Source organism: Trachemys scripta, chromosome 4 (assembly GCF_013100865.1).
Source record: "Trachemys scripta elegans isolate TJP31775 chromosome 4, CAS_Tse_1.0, whole genome shotgun sequence".
NCBI classification, from domain to species: Eukaryota; Metazoa; Chordata; order Testudines; family Emydidae; genus Trachemys; species Trachemys scripta.
The window spans coordinates 33482357-33505477 of record NC_048301.1 but is presented as its reverse complement, the minus strand read 5'-3'; the positions used below and the strand labels follow the sequence as shown (position 1 = coordinate 33505477).

At 41.8% G+C, this 23121-nt stretch overlaps 1 protein-coding gene across 1 annotated transcript in view; it reads left to right on the top strand.

Annotated features, from left to right (window-relative positions):
• SPATA7 (spermatogenesis associated 7) overlaps nt 1-22171 on the top strand; it is a gene marked incomplete in the record, with an annotated part of 75090 nt that extends 52919 nt beyond the window's left edge. Inside the window, 7 exon segments of the mRNA XM_034768683.1 lie at nt 1425-1906; nt 4357-4423; nt 11305-11372; nt 13806-13859; nt 19348-19425; nt 21059-21116; nt 21597-22171. Coding sequence (XP_034624574.1) covers nt 1425-1906; nt 4357-4423; nt 11305-11372; nt 13806-13859; nt 19348-19425; nt 21059-21116; nt 21597-22079 — 1290 coding nt within the window.
• Nucleotides 22172-23121: the final 950 nt, after the last annotated feature.

The following is a 23121-nucleotide window of genomic DNA, read 5'->3' as shown; positions in this document are numbered from 1 at the left end:
CAAACTATGGCCCGTGGGACCATCCTGCCCGGCCCCTGAGCTCCTGGCCGGGAAGGCTAGCCCCCGGTCCCTCCCCTGCTATCTCCTCTCCCCCGCAGCCTCAACTCGCCGTGCCACCAGCGTGCTCTGGCCCACCGCTCCTGACGGGCAGTGCGGCAGTGTGGCTGGCTCCAACCACGCGGCGGGGCTGCAAGCTCCTGCTGCTCCGAGCAGCATGGTAAGGAGGGGGAAGGTTGGATAAAGGTCAGGGAGTCTCGGGGGGGGCAGTCAGGGAACGGGGGGCATTGGATAGGAGGTGGAGTCCCCGGGGGGTGGTTGGGGTGGGGGTCCCAGGAGGGAGTGGTCAGGGGACAAGGAGCAGGGGGGGTTGGATGGGTCAGGGGTTCTGAGGGGGGCAATCGGGGGCGGGAAGTGGGAGGGGGCAGATAGGGGGCGGGGACCAGGCTGTTTGGGGAGGCACTGCCTTCCCTACCCAGCCCTCCATACAGTTTTGCAAGGCTGATGTGGCCCTCAGGCCAAAAAGTTTGCCCACCCCTGCTCTAGCCTATACAAAGGCTATATGTAATATGGCACCTCAGCGTTTGTAGGGATGTTCTGATTGTAAGACATCGCATTTAATTTTCAGTATCCAGCCTACAATCTTTGAGCTTTAAAATCCTTCATTGTTTGGAGGTGACTAAAAATACCACCATTGGTGTTTCTTGCTAACACATTTGACTTCATTGAAATGCAAAATCTTTATAGAAAACATCTCCAACTTGGTTAAAACCACAGCCTGAGCTGCAGAGACAGATGTTCTTTCTTACTGGCAGTCCTGCAAACTTCAACCTGGGATCTGAGAGTTACGCTAGGGGTTTTCTTTCTTACACATCATCCTCGGCAATGAAGGTGTTCTGCAAATCAATCCAGGCCTTCAGTTACACCTGTACAACCTCATTGTCCTTAGTGGCTTTTTGCACTGGTGTAAATGATTGAAATTTTGTACACAATTCTGTTGGTTATGCACAAGAAACAGTAGGGAATAGTGAGTTGGATTCGACCTGTCTGTTGGTTCTGAAGTGCTAATAGTAGTAAAGATTACTATGCTTTTGTCTCTAAAGCCCACAGGGAGCCTATCTATTGAATAAGGATGTGCAGTTTTTACCTTGACACTTTTCAGAGTAAAAGTGTACAGACATTTTACTGTATTAATAAGTGTAATTTGTTACATTTTGTTCAGTTTCATAATTTATAATTATTTCATATTTAATGATTTCTTTTATTTTGGGTCAAACCAATTGTTCACACTGATTTTCTGAGATAAATAGTTGCTCTTTGACACTCTTTATGTGCCTCATGCTTTAGATGTGCTCCATGTAATCTCTTGGGAAAAAAAACCAGTTAAGCAATCATTTCACAGAACATTATCATTTGTGTTTTTCTAGAGTTCATTTGAAGCAGAAGCCAATGACCAGCTATCTCCTCAAGCACAAAATGCACAGAAATATTTGTCTAGATCATTATTGTCTTCGGAGAGGCAAGGCCTGGATCTTCCCAACCCTGCAAAATGTGTTAGAAAAGATACTCGGAAAACATCTAATGCCTCGATCTCTAATTCAAGTGTCAGTGTTTCAAGTCCACAAAGAAAATACTCTGGAGTTTCATACAGTTCTTCTGCTGAAAGTGTTATGAATATCAGTCCTTCTCACAAGCATCAGGATACTGAATCAAAAGTGTACAGCGGGGATCTCCTAGATAGGCACTCTGACCACTTTACTGACAGCCATCAACCGTTCACTCCACGCACCTTAAAATCAGATGCTAAATCCTTCCTGTCACAGTATAGGTATTACACACCTGCTAAAAGAAAAAGGAAGGATCCCCCCAAGCAGCAGGTGGAAGCAGAAACACAAACTGACTTGAGCAGGTACAGAGACTAAAATTTTAAAATAGTGTTATTTAAGTGTTAATTATGTCAGGATCTTCATAAAGCTACATACTGCATTGAAGTCTTCTCCCATCTATACAGGTGTAAATCCAGCATAATTTAATTGAAATCACTACAATTCTTCCAGACTTATCACTAATGTAAATTAGAACAGAATTTGGTCTCTTGTGTTAAAAACCCTCCAAAGACCTGCTCCAATCTGTATCATAGACTGTGGACATGATTCTCTACTCCATTTTACCTTGTGTCACTGTTTACACCTATGCAATCTGGATTTCAAATGCTACCAGATCCAAATGGCAGTATTCTACATGCACTTTGCACTGGTGTCAATGCCAACACAAGGTACAAGAAAGTGGAGACTCATTCCTCATGTATCTGTTCTCCTCCCTGCTCTCTCTGTTTTTTACACTGGCTTTCTTTCTGTCTTTTCTCACAGTTTTACACATGAACCTTCCCTTCTGTAGCTCCTGCAGTCTATATAGGGAGTACTCTGGTGTCTCCCTAATTGACTCTCCATCCCTTTTTGAAATCTCACTCAGAATGCCCTTTTCCCCTTGAATATATCTCTTAATGCCTTTTTTTCTTTTTAAGATATGTGATTCTATTTTTAGTTCAAACATTTTAAGATACAGTTTGTGTGAACATTTTATACAAGATAAAATTGTTTTCTCTTGCACTGTGCTGCTGCTTGGAGCAGTGGACCTGTTAATGCAGAAGAAGGCAATTTTATTTTGTATAAAATGTTCTCATAGGCAGAATTTTTGTTGTCAGATTTTTCCTTCTAAAGTAAGTTTCTTATAGTCTTAGGGACCCTAGTTGCCTCAGTGCCTGTATCCCTAATGCTCCGCTCTCTTGTATGAGCTGTCTTATCCTGCCTAGGGTTTTTACCATGTCCATCAGCATAGTCTCTGAGCACCTTTAAATGAGAGCATTACTGTGCATGTTTTGAGGAAACAGTGGATAGAGGATAATCACTGTGGGGCCAATATGCAAGATGCTGAATGGCCTCCACTCCCACTGAAGTCAATGGAAGCTCAGGGGGCTCAGCACCCCATAGCATCAGGACTGAAATCCATACTATTGGATTTCAAGTGGCAAGTGCAGCACCCCTGAAAGCACTTGAATCTAAAGCGGGAGAATTGTTTTCCAAAATCTTGGGAATATTGAGGTAGGAAGAGCTCAACCTCTGTCACCTTCCTTGGTCATTCAAGTAGGGTTCCAGATCTGAAACCAGGGCTTGTCTGGTGGATGTAATGAAATTATTGAACAAAAAATTTGCAAGAAACTCTGTGAGCTTCTCCTCCCTCCCTTACCTCTGTTAACTTCATCATTTCCTTTTGATATAGATTGTGACTAAAGTAATATGGTCTAATGGCAAATATACTTCACCACAGATAAAATGCCAAAACACCTTTAGACATTAAAATTCGGGTAAGGTAGTCCCTTTTTATAGACAGGTAGATAAATCACTTAGATGAAATTTCCATTGATATCTAGAGGAGAATAGGCATTTTAATGTATATTTAAAATTAATACCTGTGCCCTTTTCCATCTGCAGCAAAAAGGCATATAGAAGAAACATTAAGTTTGGCTGTTTTAAATAGTTCTATTAAGACATTTGACTTCAAATATCTTTTTTCTAATACATGAACCACTGCTGATTGAGTCTGATCATTTAAACAAAGATCAAGATTCCCAATATCATTGGATTTATGCTTCTTACCACAGGTCTTTCATAAACCTTTTTGAGAATGTCAGTTACTTTCTATTTTTAATTCTTTTTTCCTTAGCAGTTGAAGTTTATGTCACATATTTAAGTTAATTTTGTGCTCACAAAGGGTGGTATATTGGCCAAACTGGACACTCAAGCCCTCATTTTATTAAAAACACAGGCAGTAGCAATGCAAGTGTCTCCTATACTCTACCCTGTACTTGGAGATGATTGGTCTTTGCTTATTTTATTCCATATATTTTGGAATTCAGAAGACTGCAGTGGTGATAATTTACCATCTTTCATATTTGTACTATTGATTTGCTGTGTGTAGGTTATATAATGGCCCTATTGCATTTTATATTAATTTTTTGGCAGTCTCCACTCCCAATCCCAGACAATTATTCTGAATATTTTGCTATGCAGTCAGCAGATCAATTTGGATGATCTGGATATGGCTTTATTACCTTAAATATTGCCATCATTGAAAATTGACTCTTAGTTTCATTATGAGAGTAGAAGCTATAGCAAAGATTTTCAAAGATGTCTAAAGGATTTGAATGCCCAATAACCTTTAATATTGATGGGAATCAAGTGTCTAGATCCTTTAGGTGGCTTTGAAAATCTCTGTCAATGTATAGTTGAAACAGCTGTTTCAACTACAAGGCATGTATATTCTGAGAGATCTGTCTAATATTCTTTTTAAACTTTGTAGTTTTCAATCTGAGGCCAGAGAACCTGAGAGAAAAGATACTACCATACTGCAGAAGATCATAACACAGGTAATACAAACAGCTCAGTGGTTTGAGCATTGGTCTGCTAAACCCGTGGTTGTGAGTTCAATCTTTGAGGGGGCCACTTGAGGATCTGGGGCAAAATCAGTACTTGGTCCTGCTAGTGAAGGCAGGGGGCTGGACTCGATGACCTTTCAAGGTCCCTTCCAGTTCTAGGAGATGGGATATCTCCATTAATTAATGTATTTATTTATTTAATATCTCTATCAGTCACTGAGGTGTTTTGACTACATGTCCACCATGCAGAGAACCCATATTTTATCTTTGCCACTACAGTGTAAAGCTGAATTAAATTTCATATTCTGGATGGGTGACAGATTAATTTGGTGTGTGTCAAGCTACTTGTTCCAAAGGAATGAGCTGGAATGATAAGAAAGAATATGGACAAATTGAAATAGATTCTGAAAAACTAGTTTTTTTAAAACCTATGTGTAGTATGTGACATTCACAGGTAAGCACACATGTAAATATACATGTATGAAATTGAAATACAGATAAGAATGCAGACACTTGGCCCAGTATCATTAAACATGATGAAGTTGGTGCAGTATTGTAGGTAGGCAGATAGATAGCTCATAGATACACAACCTGGTGTATGGAATTTTTGTACATATGGAATACAGTCCTAGAACTTTTGGAGAGGGATTTGAAAACCAGAGCCAGATCTTTAGTGACTTTTATTTTAAATACTATAGCTCAAAAATGGCATTGTTTCTAAGCTGGAATGTAGCAGCCCATTAGACAATAGTGTGGACTTTGGGCTTTTGGGGAATCTTTGAGGGAAAAAAATAAAAAATCAATTATTTTCTTGAAAAAAATGACTTAAGAATCATGCACAGGAGAATTTGTTTGGAGATGGATTCTGTAAGGATTTTTAGCACTTGCGCTTGAATATATGTTTGAGAGCTGGACAGACACACGAACCTGAATATTAATAAGGAGCCTTTATATGCTGTTAGGTTAGGGAAGTAAAAAGTACTTGGGAGAAACCATTCAGTTCCTGAATATGTAGTAAAGAAGCTTCTGGTACTCCAAAAATAAAAATAATTCCTGCTGTCGTCCAAAATGGACTCTTGAGAGCCATCTCTTAGTATGGACTTTATTGATACCAGTTGTTTGAATCAGATAGCTCTGTAACCCATCTTCTTCGAGTGCTTGCTCATGTCGATTCCGTTCTAGGTGTGTGCGCGCTCACATGCACATTCATTGGAGATTTTTGCCTTTAGCCTCTCATGCTAGCCCATCAGATGATTTTAAGGAGCACCAATCTCTGCTCCAAAGGGTGTTCACGAACTTAGGCCTAGAGGTGGAGGAGATGGTGGCGCAATTGGACACCTTGTTTAATGTGCTCTCCGCATCAACCCCTGCACGTGTCACGCTTCCGGTGCATGATGGGGTCCTAAAGATTGCCAAATCCCTCTGGCAAACACTTCTCATGAGCAACTCTTCGCTCAGGAGGTCGACAACCACCTGCAGTTGGGGGCAATGGAAGAGGTCCTTCAGGAAATGAGGGGGAAAGTGTTTTACTTCTGCTATTTTTTATTCCTGAAAGCAAAAGGGGGTCTAAGACGCATTCTGGACCTGCGGAGACTCAACAGATATCTCAAAAAGTTGAAGTTCTGCGTGGTCTCCCTGCCTCCATCATTCCCTCCCTGGATTTGGGAGACTAGTACACCACTCTCAACTTGAAAGATGTTAATTTTCATATTTCCATCTTCCAATGACACAGACGGTTCCTCTGTTTTATGATGGGTCAAATTCACTTCCAATTTATAGTGCTGCCCTTTGGCACCTCGTCGGCCACGCGTGCATTCTTAAAATGCATGGCCCCAGTAGCCAATTACCTGAGACATCGAGGGGTCCAGATCTATCCTTATCTCGACGATTGGCTCATCAAGGGCAGATTGCAGGATCAAGTGCAGAGGAGTCTCAATCTGGTGCGTTCTACCTGTCACGACCTGGGCTTATTAGTAAATGAAAATAAATTGATCCTCGTACTAGTGCAACAGATAGAATTCATAGGGGCGGTCCTTGACTCCACGCGGGCCAGAGTATTCCTTCTGGAGGCCCGTTTCTAAGCTATGTCAGACTTGAACTCCCACATAAGGGTCCACCCGCTCATCACGGCCCACACCTGCCTGAGGTTGTTAGGCCACATGGCAGCTTGTACTTACGTGGTCCATCATGCCTGGCTCCATCTCCTTCACTGTAAGCATGGCTGGTGTCAGTCTACACCCCCAAAGGGCATGATCTAGACCTGGTAGTCAGGGTGCCAGACCACATCCGGTTGTCACTAGAATAGTGGTTGGACCCCAAATCGCTGTTGGATGGGGTTCCCTTCGTGGCCCTGTCCCAGTTGCTGACCCTGGTTTCCGATGCCTTGGACCTTGGCTGGGAAGTCCGCTTGGGCGAGCTCAGCACGCAAGGCCGCTGGCTGCGGGACAATCGCTCCCTCCACATAAATGTCAGGGAGCTCAGAGCAGTTCATTTGGCCTGCCAGACTTTCCAGTCCCACTTGAAGGGCAGAGAGGTACAAGTCCTGACAGACAACACCACCGCAAAATTTTATATCAACAAACATGGTGGAGCCAGGTTGACAGCCCTTTGCTAGGAAGCCCTCCAGCTCTGGGACATCTGTGTGCAGAATGCCATTCATTTTGTGGCCGTGCACCTCCTGGGGACCTGGAATGTATTAGCAGATCGCCTCAGCAGAACCTTCATATCTCACCATGAGTGGTCACTCCATCTGGAGGTGGTCAGCATGGTCTTCCAAAGGAGGGAAACTGCCCAAGTGGACTTGTTTGCTTCTCAGAACAGGAAATGCCATGTGTTCTGCTTGATTTGAGGGATCGACAGAGGCTTCCTGTCAGACGCCTTTTTACTCCCGTGGTCGGGGGCCCTGATGTACTCCTTCACACCAGTGCCATTAATCCACAGAATCCTCATGATGATCAAACAGAACAGGGTGAAGGTAATGCTAATAACCTTGGCTTGGCGTCGCCAGCACTGGTTCAGCATGCTGCTGGACCTCTCGGTGGTGGCCCCACTGCAGCTGCCTCTCTGGCCGGATCTGCTGTCTCAGAACCATGGCAATCTTCTGCACCTGAACCTGGCAGCACTGCAACTGACTGCTTGGCTGCTGTGTGGTTAAATGCGGAAGAGCAGGAGTGCTCAGGCCATGTCCAGCAGGTACTGTTGGGCTGTAGGAAGCCCTCCACCAGAGCAACCTACCTGGCCAAATGGAAACAGTTCACATGCTGGGCCTTGGACCAGAATATTAGGCCTGAGCAGGCCTCGATGCAGTCGATCCTGGACTATCTCCTACATCTTAAGCTCCAGGGCTTGACCCTTTCATCAATTAAGGTCCACTTGGCTGTTATCTCAGCTTTTCACCCTCCAGTCCAGGGCAGCTCGGTCTTCACTCACGACATGATGGTCCAGTTCTTGAAAGGTCTGGGGTGACTCTACCCCTATGTCTGAGACCCAGTCCCTCTTTGGGACCTGAATCTAGTGTTGGCACAGCTTATGGGGGCCCCATTTGAGCCATTGGCTTCCTGTTCCCTTCTTCTGTTCTCCTGGAAGGTGTCATTCCTAGTGGCAATAACATCTGCTCATAGGGTCTCTGAGATTAGGGACCTAACCGCCCTATGTAGTGTTTTTCAAGGACGAAGTCCAGCTGCGGCCACACCCAGCTTTCCTGCCCAACGTTGTTTCAGTTTCATGTGAGCCAGGACATATTCTTGCCAGTCTTCTTCCCAAAGCCGCATAGATATGAGGAGATGCGTAGATTGCACTCTCTGGATGTCAGAAGAGTGCTAGCCTTTTACATCGAAAGGACCAAGCAAGTAAGTCGATGCAGCTGTTCGTTGCAGTGGCGGACAAGATGAAAGGTCATCTGGTGTCCACCCAAAGGATCTCATCGTGGATCACTGCCTGCATTCAGTTTTGCTATGAACAGGTGAAAGTGCCTCCTCCAGCAATTGTAACTGCCCATTTGACTAGGGCGCAAGCCTCATCGGTGGCCTTCCTGCCCCAAGTGCCTATTCAAGATATCTGCAGGGCCACTACCTGGTCATCTATGCACATGTTTATGTCTCTCTATGTGCTTATCCAGCAAGCCCGAGACAATGCTGGCTTTGGCAGAGCAGTGCTGCAAGCCACACAACCGTGAACTCCGATCCCACCTTCAGGGATATTGTTTGTGAGTCACCTACAATGGAATCTACATGAGCAATCATTCAAAAAAGAAAAAACAATTACCTACCTTTTGTAACTGTTGTTCTTCGAGATGAGTTGCTCATGTCCATTCCAAACCCTGCCCTCGCCTGCTCCTCTGTCAGAGTTGCTGGTAAGAAGGAACTGAGAGGGCATAGGGCCGGCGGTGCCTGATATACTGATGCATGAGCGCAGCATTCCAGAGGGTGCCAAGGCCAACCCTACGGATACCACTAAGGCAAAAATCTTTGATAACCGGGCAGGTGGGCGTGAACAAACCTAGAATGGAATGGACATGAGCAACAAATCTATAAGAGCAACAGTTACGAAAGGTAGGTAACCGTTTTTTATTAAAGACTTAAATAAGTATTTATATAAAAAACTATTATAGCTGTTTAACCTCCAAATGTGTATTAGGGATTCAGAATCAATAATCATGTTTCAAATGCCCTGTAAATATGTATTTTACAGAATGTTCATTTCATAAAAAGTATAAAATATGCAATAGCTGTTAGATTCTCATAATGCAAATGCCTAGGAACTGTTTTATCAGGGTATAATTTGGGAATTTCCTTGTTTCCTTGAATAGTTAGTTAGCTAGCTAGTGTGTGTGTGTGTGTGTGTGTGTGTGTGTGTGTGTGTGTGTGTGTGCGCGCCACACACACACACGTATGGTATCTCCGTTTTGAGCTTAATTCTTGATTTGCTTCAACACCTACACACAACAGGATGATTTGAGATAGAAGTCTCAGCCTTTTGTGTATTGGTGCCATCAGTCAATTTGTCTTTACACTACACCAGGGGTTCTAAAACTGGGATGATTTAGTTGGGAATTGGTCCTGCTTTGAGCAGGGGGTTGGACTAGATGACCTCTTGAGGTCCCTTCCAACCCTGATATTCTATGATTCTATGGGTCTGGACCCCAAAGTAGGTCGCGACCCTGTTTAAATGGGGTCGCCAGGGCGCAAGGACTTCAGCCCTGAGTGGTGGGGCTCAGGCTTCGGCTTCAGCCCTGGGTGGCGGGGCTCAGTTTACAGGCCCCCCCCCACTTGGGGCTGGTTTTGGCTTTGGCTCCTTCTCCCCCCACCCAGGGCAGCGGGGCTGGGACAGGCTCAGGATTTGGTCCCCCATTCTGGGGTCATGTCGTAATTTTTGTTGTCAGAAGAGGGTTGCGGTGCAATGAAGTTTGAGAACCGCTGCACTACACTATTAAATATACTCTTGACAGTCATAGGAGATTTTATAATGATTGCGGTTAGCTGGTGCTTAGTTTTGTCTTTTATACTAACAGATCTCTTTGTTAGACTCCGCTGCCCTTACTCATGTTGAATAGTATCTTACTCTACACGTAGTGTCATAGATTTCAGTAGGACTTTGAGGAGTAGGGTACTGCTCAGCCTGAGCAAAGGAGGCAGATTCTGTCCCTCAGCTAATATTTTTCAGATAAAATATATAGCTTGTGACAATAATTGCAATAGCACAGAAATGTCTTTTACCGGAGGAGAATTTTCAGTAGTTTTTGAATGCACATTATTGATTTGTGGTGATAAGTGGCTTCAGCGCTGAAGATATTTTGTCTTAACATTTTCCCTTTCTGCTCATTTTTGTGTTGAAGAGAATGACCTGGAACTGAGATTTTTCAAATAGCTACCGAATTTTGGACCTCATCCTATAGCCTGTACACAGACACGTATTCCTTAAACAAATAATCCTGTCAAGGTTAATAGACGTACTCACATGAGTAGGTACTGGACCTTTAACATCTCAGATTACGAATAAAGCAAATAGTTCTGTTTATGCTTGCAGGATATTTGCTGCTTTATACCTTCCCTGAAAATGACAGAGTGGCTGCATCTGAACTGGGTAGAAATTGGTTCAGACAAAGCTTTAATAATTAGGGAGCTCCCCTCCAGTCCAACTGAGTACTATGTATTCATATGGCAACATCTGTCACATCAGTCTTTTCCTTGCTGATGAAAGAGTGACAGTCAGTAATGGAGCATTAATGGCCTTTTCTGAGTGTTGTCGTTTAAAATGCAGGCAGTAGACAACTTTACCATCTCTATGTTTGTGCGAGTGCCTGAAGTGAGGGGGAATGGTCTGGTGGTTAGTGCAATGGAATAGGACTCAGCATGGCTAGACTTTACTCCCACTCTACCACTGACACATTTTGTGTGGTTAGATAAGTCATTTTTGCCTGATTTGCAGAGGAGGTGAGTACTCACATCTCCCTTGGCTTCAGCTGGAGATTTAGGTGTTTAGCCTATGTTCAAATTAGGCCATTAACCTCCAGGTGCCTTAATGTACTGTTAATATTGACCTCAGAAAGGTGTTGTGAGGTTTTATTGATATTTGTAAGTACTCTGAGATCCTTGAATAAAAGATGCTGTATGCTTATAATATTATAGCAAAGGATATTAAGAACATAGTTTTAAAACTAATGTTAATAGATTAGCTGAATCACATGCAGATGATAAAATTTTAACAAAATTCTCCCCCTAGTCTTCTAAGCTGGAATTTCCTAAAGACTATGTGTGTGGCACAAACTTCCCGTCCCCCCACACTCCTGATGCCTTATGACTAACCATGTTCTGAGCCTTGTTTTGCTATGTAGTGTTGCATCAATAATAAAGATGTTATCTCTGTGTTTATAGGCTGAAGTCACATCTGCTCCAGATGAGTCTGAGGGAAGGATGGATCCTTTTCAGTACTCCTTGCCAAGGTGCCTGATTTGCAGAATATTTCAAACATTCTTTATTGCTTGCCTTCCCACTAGTTATTAGGCTCATTGGTCATTATTACCATTTCTGTCTGCGAGCCCTGTTTTATAGCAAGGAGTTTTTGGAGATTAATGACTTTGTGCATAGATCAGGAAGCAATATTCACATTTTCCTTATGATAAAATTCCAACATGAAGCCAATATAGTGAGATATATGTGAAATAAGTGAAGAAATCTTTATATACCTTAGCATCTCTTAATATGTAGATCACTGTGTTCTTGCATCCAAATTTCCTGTGCTTATTTGAGCAAGAGTTTCCATTAGCCAGGAGTGAGTATGACAGCGTCAACACAGCTAATAACTCCTTAGACATACTAGAACTAAGATCAGAACTTACAAGCTATTTCTTTTGTTAGGTTGGTGGTGATGGTGTTATTGATGCACTGCCATAGTCATGCATGAATAAGTACCTTTCAAGGGAAAAGAGATCCCCAATATCTGATCATCTAAATTACCCATGAAGCAAGGCCATATACTGAATAGGTTCTTACCTCTATGTAGCAGTAACTGGTGATATTAAGTTAGACTGATGGTGGTACCCGGGCTTTCACCTTTTTGTTCATGGCTACCTTTTCTCCTCCCTTTTTACAATCCCATCCCTCCTACCTGTGCTTCAGCTTCAGCTACATTGTGATGCTACCTATGCCCAAGATAGCAGACTGCCTCCTATGAGACTGTAATGCTTTTATGTGTCCTGTTACCACAGCCTACCCCATCCTCTACCCTAAACAGCCACACTGCCAGCTGAGCCCATCGCTAATTATCCCTGATAATCCACCTGTTGTCTGCCATAGAGGCTAAAAATAAATACTAAGTCTCATCTGAAGACAAAGCACAAGTGTGTTTTGTATTCAGTTCACGCTATGTTGCTATAGCAGATATAGTCTCACTGGGTAAAACATCAGGATTAAAACATCTGTGTGATGTTTTCTGTAACGTAAGAGCCAGTGATAGGCAAACTGTAAATCGGTGAGTCAATCAAAGCTCTACTTCTGAAATATTTTCCACTGGAAATCTAGGAAATATTGTAAATCTTACAATGCTAAATGGCCTTTCCGGTTCTTGTCTCAGTTTCTATCTGAAAGACAGACAGAAATTGATCTAGTTTTCAAGTTCAGAAAGGGGGCATTAAGATGGAACTGATCTTTTGAGCCACCTCAAATTATCATTATATATACATCACTTGTATACAGGTGCGTTAGGAACCTCATAGAACAGATAGATAAGCTCTGTGCTCCCAAATGTTTGCAGTCTAGAATTTATACACAATAGAAGTTATGAGGACATGCAAACAAGAGGGCACTGGGTAGGGTTAGGTAGAGTCACATAAATAAGATCATGCAGAGAATCCATTCATTTGTGTACACTTCTTGATGAACTTTGAGCCTATAATTTAAAATGATAGGTAGCTCACTTCTTGGTAGAAGTGTATGTGTCTCTAGAAGAGATTTAAAAGAGGCAAGAGTGGTGGATTGGTGGGCAGTCTCTGGGACAGTGTTCCAAGCATATGGGGCTAGGGCTGGGTGCATTTTTTTATTATTATTATTATTATTATTATTTTGGCACATAGTTTTGTTTGACTGCAAATGCATTTATCAGTGAATAAACTATTTGCAGATTGGTTTAGAAATTTAGTTATATTTGTTAGAGATTTTTTTAAAGGGTAGAAAACACCTGAAAACTTAATGAAACAAAACAATGGAAGAATGTTGTTTTGGGTCGGATTAAATGTTTAGTTTGACCCGAAACAAAAGTTTGTTTGGGTTTTTCTGTATCTATCAAAATCAATTATTTGCTCAGCTCCATATATAGTGGCATGGAAGAAGTCATGTTTGTATGACAAGAAATTAAATAATAGCCTCCTTTCTGTGCCAAGATGATATGTGAGTGCAGTGAGAGTACTTGCATGAGTAAGAGTTACATGCAGCATATTAAATGTTCTACTAAAAGCACTAAATGGATTATGGGATGCTATACTGCCATGATGGAAACCCAGCCTCAGGTGTAACATTGAGACTTTCTTTTCAGTCTGAGGGATACCTTCCATCTTTGGGGTAAGGGTTCTGACTGTCCCTTTCCTATTAGAGGAAACTCTCATCTGCCTTGAAGTTAAGAAGTGGAGTTTACCACTGGAGCAGGGGATTGTTTTCTATAGAGATGAAATGGATAAAGGATGTTAGTGACATTCCCATAACGCTCACTGGTACAGCTAACCCAGTTATTACCACTGGGGTTCGGTGTTCTTTGGCAGACACTTTTGGGTGAGGGCATCTCATGATTGTGGGTTGTTCCAGAAAGAGAGTGAAATGCAGGGAATTGGAGGTTTCTGGGAAATTGCCTAATACTATTTTTTAATATCTATTTTTCTGACTAGTGTGACATCCATGTATTCTATGGAATCCCCAGCAATGAGAAAAATCCCGGCTGAGTAAGTATATTTTTTCCTCTCTCTTTTATTGGGTGAAACAGTAAAATGGCAACAAATTTTAAGTTTTTACAAATATAAATTTAAGTTTCATTAAAAGACATCTAGAGGCAGAAAGGCATCAATTAAAAATTGGAAGTCAAATCTTACTGAGGAAAATAGAAAGGAGCATAAGAACAGCCATACTGGGTCAGATCAAAGGTCCATCTAGCCCAGTATCCTGTCTACCGACAGTGGCCAATGCCAGGTGCCCCAGAGGGAGTGAACCTAACAGCTAATGATCAAGTGATCTCTCTCCTGCCATCCATCTCCACCTTCTGACAAACAGAGGCTAGGGACACCATTCCTTACCCATCCTGGCTAATAGCCATTAATGGACTTAACCCCCATGAATTTATCCAGGTCTCTTTTAAATGCTGTTATAGTCCTAGCCTTCACAACCTCCTCAGGCAAGGAGTTCCACAAGTTGACCCTGCGCTGTGTGAAGAAGAACTTCCTTTTATTTGTTTTAAACCTGCTGCCCATTAATTTCATTTGGTGGCCCCTAGTTCTTGTATTATGGGAATAAGTAAATAACTTTTCCTTATCTACTTTCTCCACATCACTCATGATTTTATATACCTCTATCATATCCCCCCCTTAGTCTCCTCTTTTCCAAGCTGAAAAGTCCTAGCCTCTTTAATCTCTCCTCATATGGGACCCGTTCCAAACCCCTAATCATTTTAGTTGCCCTTCTCTGAACCTTTTCTAGTGCCAATATATATATTTTTTGAGATGAGGAGACCACATCTGTACACAGTATTCAAGATGTGGGCGTATCATCAATTTATATAAGGGCAATAATATATTCTCAGTCTTATTCTCTATCCCCTTTTTAATGATCCCTAACATCCTGTTTGCTTTTTTTGACCGCCTTTGCACACTGCGCGAACATCTTCAGAGAACTATCCACAATGACTCCAAGATCTTTTTCCTGACTTGTTGTAGCTAAATTAGCCCCCATCATATTGTATGTATAGTTGGGGTTATTTTTTCCAATGTGCATTACTTTACATTTATCCACATTAGATTTCATTTACCATTTTGTTGCCCAGTCACTAGTTTTGTGAGATCTTTTTTGAGAGCATAAACTCTAGCAAGTCAAATATGGAAGTATAATTAGGCAGGCCAAAAAATAATTTGATGAGCAAATAGCAAAAGACACAAAAACTAACAGCAAAAAAATGTGTAAGTACATCAGGAGCAGGTAGCCTGCCAAACAATCAGTGGGGACACTAGATGATCAAGATGCTGAAGGATCACTCAGGGAAGATAAGACCATTGTAGAGAAGCTGAATGAATTCTTGGCATCTGTCTTCACTGCAGAGGATGTGAGGGAGATTTCCACATCCAGTCCATTCTTTTAGGTGACAGATCTGAGGAACCATTCTAGACTAAAGTGTCAGTAGAGGGTGTTTTGGAACATACTGATAAAATAAACAGTAATAAGTCATCAGGGCTAGATGGTATTAACCCAGAGTTCTGAAGGAACTCCAATAAGAAATCACTGAACTACTGACAGTGGTATATAGCCTATTGTTTGAATCAGTTACTGTACCAGATGACTGGAGGTTAGCTAATGTAACGCTGATTTTTTTAAAAGGCTCCAAAGACAATCCTAACAAGTACAGGCCAGTAAGCCTAACTTCGGTACCAAGCAAATTAGTTGAAACTATAGTAAAGAACAGAATTATGAGACACATAGATGAACATGATATGTTGGGGAAGAGTCAAAAGGAAATCATGCCGCAACAGTCTATTAGAATTCTTTGAGCAAATATGTGTACAAGAGTGATCCAGTTGATACAGCGTACTTAGACATTCAGAAAGCCTTTGACACATCAAAGGCTCTTAAACAAAGTAGGCAGTCATGGGATAAGATGGAAGGTCCTTTCATGGATCAGTAACTGGTTAAAAGATAGGAAACAAAGGCCAGGAATAAATTATCAGATTTCACAATGGAGGGAGATAAATAGCGGGGTCCTCCAGGGATTTGTACAACATGTTCATAAATGAAGTGGAAAGGCGGTAATCAGTTAAGTGGCAAAATTTGCAAATGATACAGAATTACTCAAGGTAGTTAATACCAAAGCTGACTGTGAAGAGCTACAAAGGGATCTCACAAAACTGGGGGACTGGGTGACAAAATGGCAAATGAAATCAATGTTGATAAGTGCAAAGTAATACACATTGGAAAACATAATTCTAACTGTAGATACAAAATGATGGGGTCTAAATCAGCTGTTTCCAGTCAGAAAAGAGACCTTGCAGTAATTGTGGATAGTTCTCTGAATTCTTCTGCTCAGTATGCAGCTGCAGTCAAAAAAAAGTTAACAGAATGTTAGGAACCATTAGGAAAGGGACAGAGACAAGACAGAAAAATATCAGAATACCACTATATAAATCCATGGTAAACCCACACCTTGAACACTGCATGTAGTTCTGGTCGTCCCATCTCAAAAATATATTTTAGAATTGGAAAAGGTAAAAAGAAGGGCAACAAAAATGATTAGGGCCATGGAACAGCTTCCATATGAGGAGAGAATAAAAAGATTGGGAATATTCATCTTAGAAAAGAGACGATTAAGGGGGATCTGATAGAGGGCTATAAAGTCATGAGTGGTGTAGAGAAAATGAATAAGGAAATGTTATGTACCCTCCTCACATAAAACAAGAAGCAGGAGTCGCCCAATGAAATTAATAGGCAGCAGGTTTAAAACTAACATAAGAAAGCATTTCTTCACACAATGCAGTCAACTCATTGGAACTCATTGCCAAGGGATGTTGTGAAGGCCTAAAGCATAACTGGGTTCAAAAAAGAATTAGGTAAATTCATGGAGGATAGGTCCTTCAATAGCTATGAGCCAAGATGGTATGGGATACTAACCCCTGCTCCAGGTGTCCCTAAACTGCTGACTGTCAGAAGCTGGAACTGGCCAACAGGGGATGGATTGCTCGATAATTGCCATATTCTGTTTCATTCTCTCTGAAGCATCTGGCACTGGTCACTGTTAGAGGATAGTATGCTGGGCTAGATGGATCATTGGTCTGACCCAGTATTGACATTCTTATGTTCTTATGTTAAAACAATAAATGAGGCATTGTAATAAACTATCACATCAGAGTCTGATCTGGATCTGACATGGCTACAAATAAAGAAATCCATTTGACAGCATGTGAAATATCCCCCACGGATCTAAAAATCAGAAAAACTAGCTACAACTTTTTTGGGGAAAAGTGACTAGATTCTGCTATTCTTGTTTATTCTTGTTCTTGTTTATTACTAGGAATATTTCTATGAAGACGGGACCTTTGTTACTGCAGAGCTCCTGCTACTAGTTCCCCCCTTGATACCATGGTCTTTTCTTTGTATTGACAACAGACATATACAACAAACATTTCCAGAGCAACCAAAGTGTAATGTTGCAATCAGGCATCAGGTGGAGAACAAGTAGCAGGAACAGAGAAATTTCTGAGAACAAAGATCCCCTTTACATGCAATAGGAATGAAGAGGAAAGCACACTGAAGAAATAGGATATTCAGAGAGGCATTAATATTATTTTGCACTTCCATAGACCCTTCCATCTGAATAACACAAAGTGTTTTGCTGACATTAGTGAACTGAGCATTACAATCCCCTAGTGAGCTAGATAGTTATCCCCATTTCATAGATGTGGCAACTAGGTTCAGGATGGGTAAAGCCAGGAATAGAACCCAGATCTCCTTCCCAGTCTTGTACTTGTAGGGATGGGCAGCCCGGTTCAAATAAAGTCAGAACTCCTGCCCCTATCCCTCACTCCTTTTTAGAACCCAACCTTTTTTGACGTTTTAAAACACATGGATAAGTTGGTTGATTGTTGTTATTTCCAGTTTATATCCAGGAACAGAACTGATTACGGAGAGCATTCTCCTAGTATTTCTGGCCAGAAACCTGGTGAGACCCTGGAGTCAGAGATTGAAATTATATTCCCAGCTCTTACACTGACTTACAAGTCACGTAATTTCTCTATATCAGGGGTAGGCAACCTATGGCACGTGTGCCAAAGGCGGCACGCGAGCTGATTTTCAGTGGCACTCACACTGCCTGGGTCCTGGCCACCAGTCCGAGGGGCTCTGCATTTTAATTTAATTGTAAATGAAGCTTCTTAAACATTTTAAAAGCTTTATGGACTTTATATACAACAATAGTTTAGTTATATATTATAGACTTATAGAAAGAGACCTTCTAAAAATGTTAAAATATATTACTGGCACGCGGAACCTTAAATTAGAGTGAATAAATGAATGCTCAGCACACCACTTCTGAAAGGTTGCCGACCCCTGCTCTATATCTTAGTTTCCCCATCTATAAAAGGAATGATAATGCTTCCCTATCTTGAAGAGGACTTGACTGAAAAGCTTTTTGGAATCCTTGGAAGATGCTATAGAAGGGGAACATATTACTGCGTTGTTATTATTGTTGTTATTATTAGATTGTCTCAACAGAACTCCAAACTTTTGGAGGCTCTCCCAGCCATAGTGATTGGCATCACCACTGGTTCTAAGGAATGTTAGCCAAAGAGCTCCACAGCACCTCAACACTCTTCAAGGCATTTCTTTCTGTATCTCTCTGACTCTACAATGAAAATTGGCTATTATCATTATTATTATTACTTGTATTACCATAGTGACTAGGAGCCCTGGTCCTGGAGCAGGACCTATTGTGCTAGGTGCTAGTGAGTTTCATTCTCTGATTCTCCTGCACTAGCTGAATGCTGCAACATTTGGGTTGCAAACACTGCAGAGGAATGTTTCTGTCTTGCTAAAGGATTGTTTCCATTGAAATTTAAAAAAAAAGGATCAGAATGAGTGAAGTTGGCTCCGAGAGGTATCCATTACCTCTCCCTGCACCAGCAATGCCTGAAGTAAGGGAGGTTTTCAGTGGAAACACTGCCCTTCCACCAGAGAGTAGCAATTGAAGTTCCCTAGAAACCCCTGTGAAAGCTGTTGAATCAGAGCATTGCGCTGCATCATGTCTCTGCCCCCTACCTGGCCAGCACTACCCATTTCTTGAGCAGTGCTAACCTTCCAGATCTCATAGCACAAAGCAGGTTGTGATCTGTCACCCCTCCTGCAGGACTGCCCACCTCAGGAGCTCTGGACTAGTTTATACAAGAGCAGGAAGTTAACATAAAGCTTGACAGTTTTGCTCTGAGATGCCAAGGCAACATTTCTGCAGATATCATCGTACTTTATACAGAGCTTATTTTTATTCAACCTAAACATGGGACCTAAGTAACTTGTCTTCTGTAAGACAAGAAGCTAAGTTGGTCCCAAGAGCTATAAGTGTTTCCATTTTCTCCATGGTATTTGCTAAGTAATTTCCCTTAGCAGGTAAAGCTTCTTGCTCTGTTGTGTGACAGATGTCTCTACTTTTAAACATTCAGATTGGATTTTCTGTTCTCTGTGCAGAGAAGAAGAGCTTCGGTATTTGAGTTTCATTGAAGATGTAACAGATGAAATTCTGAAGCTTGGATTATTTTCCAACAGGTTAGATATCTTTGTTTTAAGGGTTGTAGGGACCGTGCGCAGAACAGATTGGATTCTGTAAGCCGTGTGGAGTGCAGTATCTCTGACCCTGGTGACATTTTTATAATAAGATTTTGGCATTTAACCTCCTATTAAATACACTTCTAAAAACATAACTTCCCTTTGCTCTCATTCTCTCTCCTTTCCTTTTACTTCTGTTGTAGATCTTGGCACATCTTCATAGTCTGCTCTCTTTCTTCCTCTCCTTCTCCATCTCTTGTCACTCTTCCCCTATCAGAGATACATAGATTTTAAGGCCATTGTAATAATCTAGGATGACCTCCTATATAACACAAAGCAAGGAACCTCACCCAGTAATTTCTGCATCAAGCCCATAATTTCTGTTTCAGCTATAATGTATTTACTAGAAAGATCTCCAATCTTATAGACTTCAAATGATTGAGAGTCCACCATGTCCCTTGGAAAGTTGTTCCAATGGTTATTCTCCCTTACCGTTAAATTCTCTCTGTGCACTGAATTCTCTTCCTTCTGTCTCTCTTTTTCTCATCCCCAACAACCGGCCTGTCCTCTTTCTCTTTCCCTGTTTCCAGTCTCTCCTTTCTTTCCCTCACTCTCACTAATTCTTTTTTCTTTCTATTCTCAATCTGTTTCCTCATCCCCCCCACTCTTTCCTTCGTGCACATTCTCCACCCTTCTACTCCACTTCCTCCTTCCCCCCACTTCAAATCAAGTGGAGCAGAGGGGCACAGCCCATATCAATCCTGGCACTGACAGAGGTGCCCTAGCAGCATCTCCTTCCTGACTCTCTCCTCACAGTTTCTTCTCCTCAGACTCTGAAGAAGGGACCAGAGGTTCTTTCTCTCGGCCTTCCCCACAGGCCATGATAGAGGGCCTTTAGGGCCTGAGGGATCTTCTCTCCCTTGCCATAGTGAGCTGCTGAAGCTGTGTTTTGTCTCTTCCCCCTCCCCTGGGACAGGGGGTCTGCTGGGAGTATAGGGCCTGGGACAGGGGATCTGCTGGGAGTATAGGATTTTGCTTGTACCTCTGCACATCAGCAGCCACTATGGGGAGGGGTTATGGGATAGTGAATACTTCAGCCTGTGGCATCCGCTCACTCTATCTGAGCTGAGACTGGCTAAGACAGAGCAAGGGGTACATCAGTTAGTGTTCTCATTCAGCCCTATGACAAGGCCTGGCCCACTGAGTAAATGTCTGTTAGCATGTACAGGTCTGTCGCATCTTACGCGCATTTAACATGCGCGAATTCAGCTTTACGCGGTCGGCAAAAACAAAAACACAAAAAAAGAGAAAAATAACAATTTAAATACTGTTCCTGTAGTGCGGGCGATTCCGCCCGCCATTACACTCAATGTAATTTTGACTATACGTGGTTTTCGCTTTACGCGCTGACCGCAGAACGTAACCCCAGCGTAAGATGCGACAGACCTGTAGACACAATGTTGGCCTCTTTGTGACAAAGTATAATGAGGGGAATCTGATTACTTCCCCTTAGTAAATGCATGAAGACTCTGGAGCTTGGATCCTTTACTCATCTAGGCTTGTTTAGGACATTTTTTCTTTCTCTTCTCAAAATAATGATCTGCCTGAGCCTTACTTATTTATTTATTTTTAGGGTTTTGGAGAGATTGTTTGAGCGTCACATAGAGCAAAATAAACACCGTTTGGATGAGGTATGTTCTTTTTCCGAACAGAGTCTGTAATGTTCTCAGTCCATGTAAATGACTTCAGAGAGGTCTTTCCAAAGTGCACTTTTAAAAATGCTGCAAATGTAGCCATAACCCTCAGTACAGATCCACCTTTTAAATGAGAGATTGTGTGGTGGTACTTCGTCAGCAGTGCAAGTGGGAAATGTGACCTTTCTAGATCACCCACATCATGCATACTTTCATGCACTGGGTAACAGTTATTTCAGAAACTTGATCATTGTTTTCTGCAAAGTAATTATAAGAATAATTAAGTTACTTGATTTTATGCATCCTGTATTTCCTCATAAATGTACCTAAATGGAACATGCTAATTTGAAAATAAATTCTTAATATATTCAGCTATTTGGACTATGAAATCTGTTACAGATCCTGTCTTAAGACTGCAGGCAGCTGTGGAGTGGGCCATAAGTGATTAAGAACCTTATTTCTTCCCTTAAATTCTAGAACAAAATGCGCCACCTACTGGATGTCCTCAAAGTCGACCTGGGCTGCAGCACAGAGAAATCTGAGAGAGTCAATGGCAGCATGGAAGTGATTGACCCATTTGATCTGGAAAGATTTGAGACCTTGGACCAGCTCCAATTTACCAGTAAAAATTGGAAACAAAATAAGACTACAAAAAGTGAGGAGTTCCTAAAAGCCATGGCTTTATTATCAAAGGAGACAGACAAACTAAAACACCCCATACACAGTGAAACTTCAAAGCAGATTCATGACAAGGATATCTTTTCAAAAGATAGAACTGAAGTGGCGAGTGTTGGAACAGATCCTTACTCTTCAGTGCAATCTGAAGAAGCCCCAGATATTTCACACACATTTGAGCCAACACTGAACTCAACCACGTGTGACAGTGACTTTGAATCAAATAAGGAACTTGATGATCTTGAGGAAAACTTTGCAGAGGCCCTTCAAATTTCCTCTATGTAAAGTAGTAGACAAGACTAGCTGCAGAACAGGACAGTAGACTGTTGCAGAGAGCTGACGTTTGTTAAATAAATGCTAGTGAATCATTCATTTTACCTTTAACTTTTCTCTTTGGACACTGCTATAGCCTCTCCAGCAGGAGTACAAGTATTATTAATCAGGCTTTAACCGATTCATGCACTAACATACACCTGTAGTGTGTCAAATGTCACTGGTTAAAAAGGACTTTATATATTTCAGCTAAGTGGCTAATTTGGAAATAATTGTTGAAAGTGCTAAAATTAGAGGTATATATTTTTAGGATTATTAGAGATGTAATAATAAGTTATATTATTTATTCTTTGTTTTTATAATAAATGAGTGCAATAACTGAAGCATTTAAAGCACAGTTGTAATATAATAAGCTTTTGCCACCAAGAGCTAATATCACAGCTTAAGCTGTTACTGAACATTTCAGTATCACTTTGCAGGAAGAATTCAGGATTGATCAGCATCAAAAAACAAGACACAGAGTTTAGTGTCTGCAGGAAATGTGCAGAGTGAACTTGGAGTTTCTTGCATCCACGTTGGAGGGGATTTCTGCATCTCTTGGCACTCCTAGTCCATTGTTCAAGGCTGTCCTAAATTCCCAAGAGGAGATGAACCCCTCTTCAAATCCAGTTACATAGTCTGAAACATGAGCATTTCTCTGTGCCAGTGACTGGCTGCTAGGGGGTGATCACTCCTCCTTTCACTCCCTTCTTTCCTGTATTCATCGCCAGATCTTTTCTACCCTGTCTTTACCTGCTGTAGAAAGCAGTGGGACTTCTCCCATAATAGCAACCCTCAGTCTTCACTTAACCTCCCGCCGTCTTGCTTGGCTAAGAAAGGATATCTTTCGGTAACTGCTGCAGTTGGCTGGCTTTGTTGGTACACTGTTTTAATCTGGATGTTCATGACTCAATTGATATTTTAGGAGGGTGGAGATTTTGCAACAGTTGTCAAACTGCACAACACTAAAACGTACAGCTCAGTTTCCTGCACTGAGGAAAGCCTTGATTTAAAG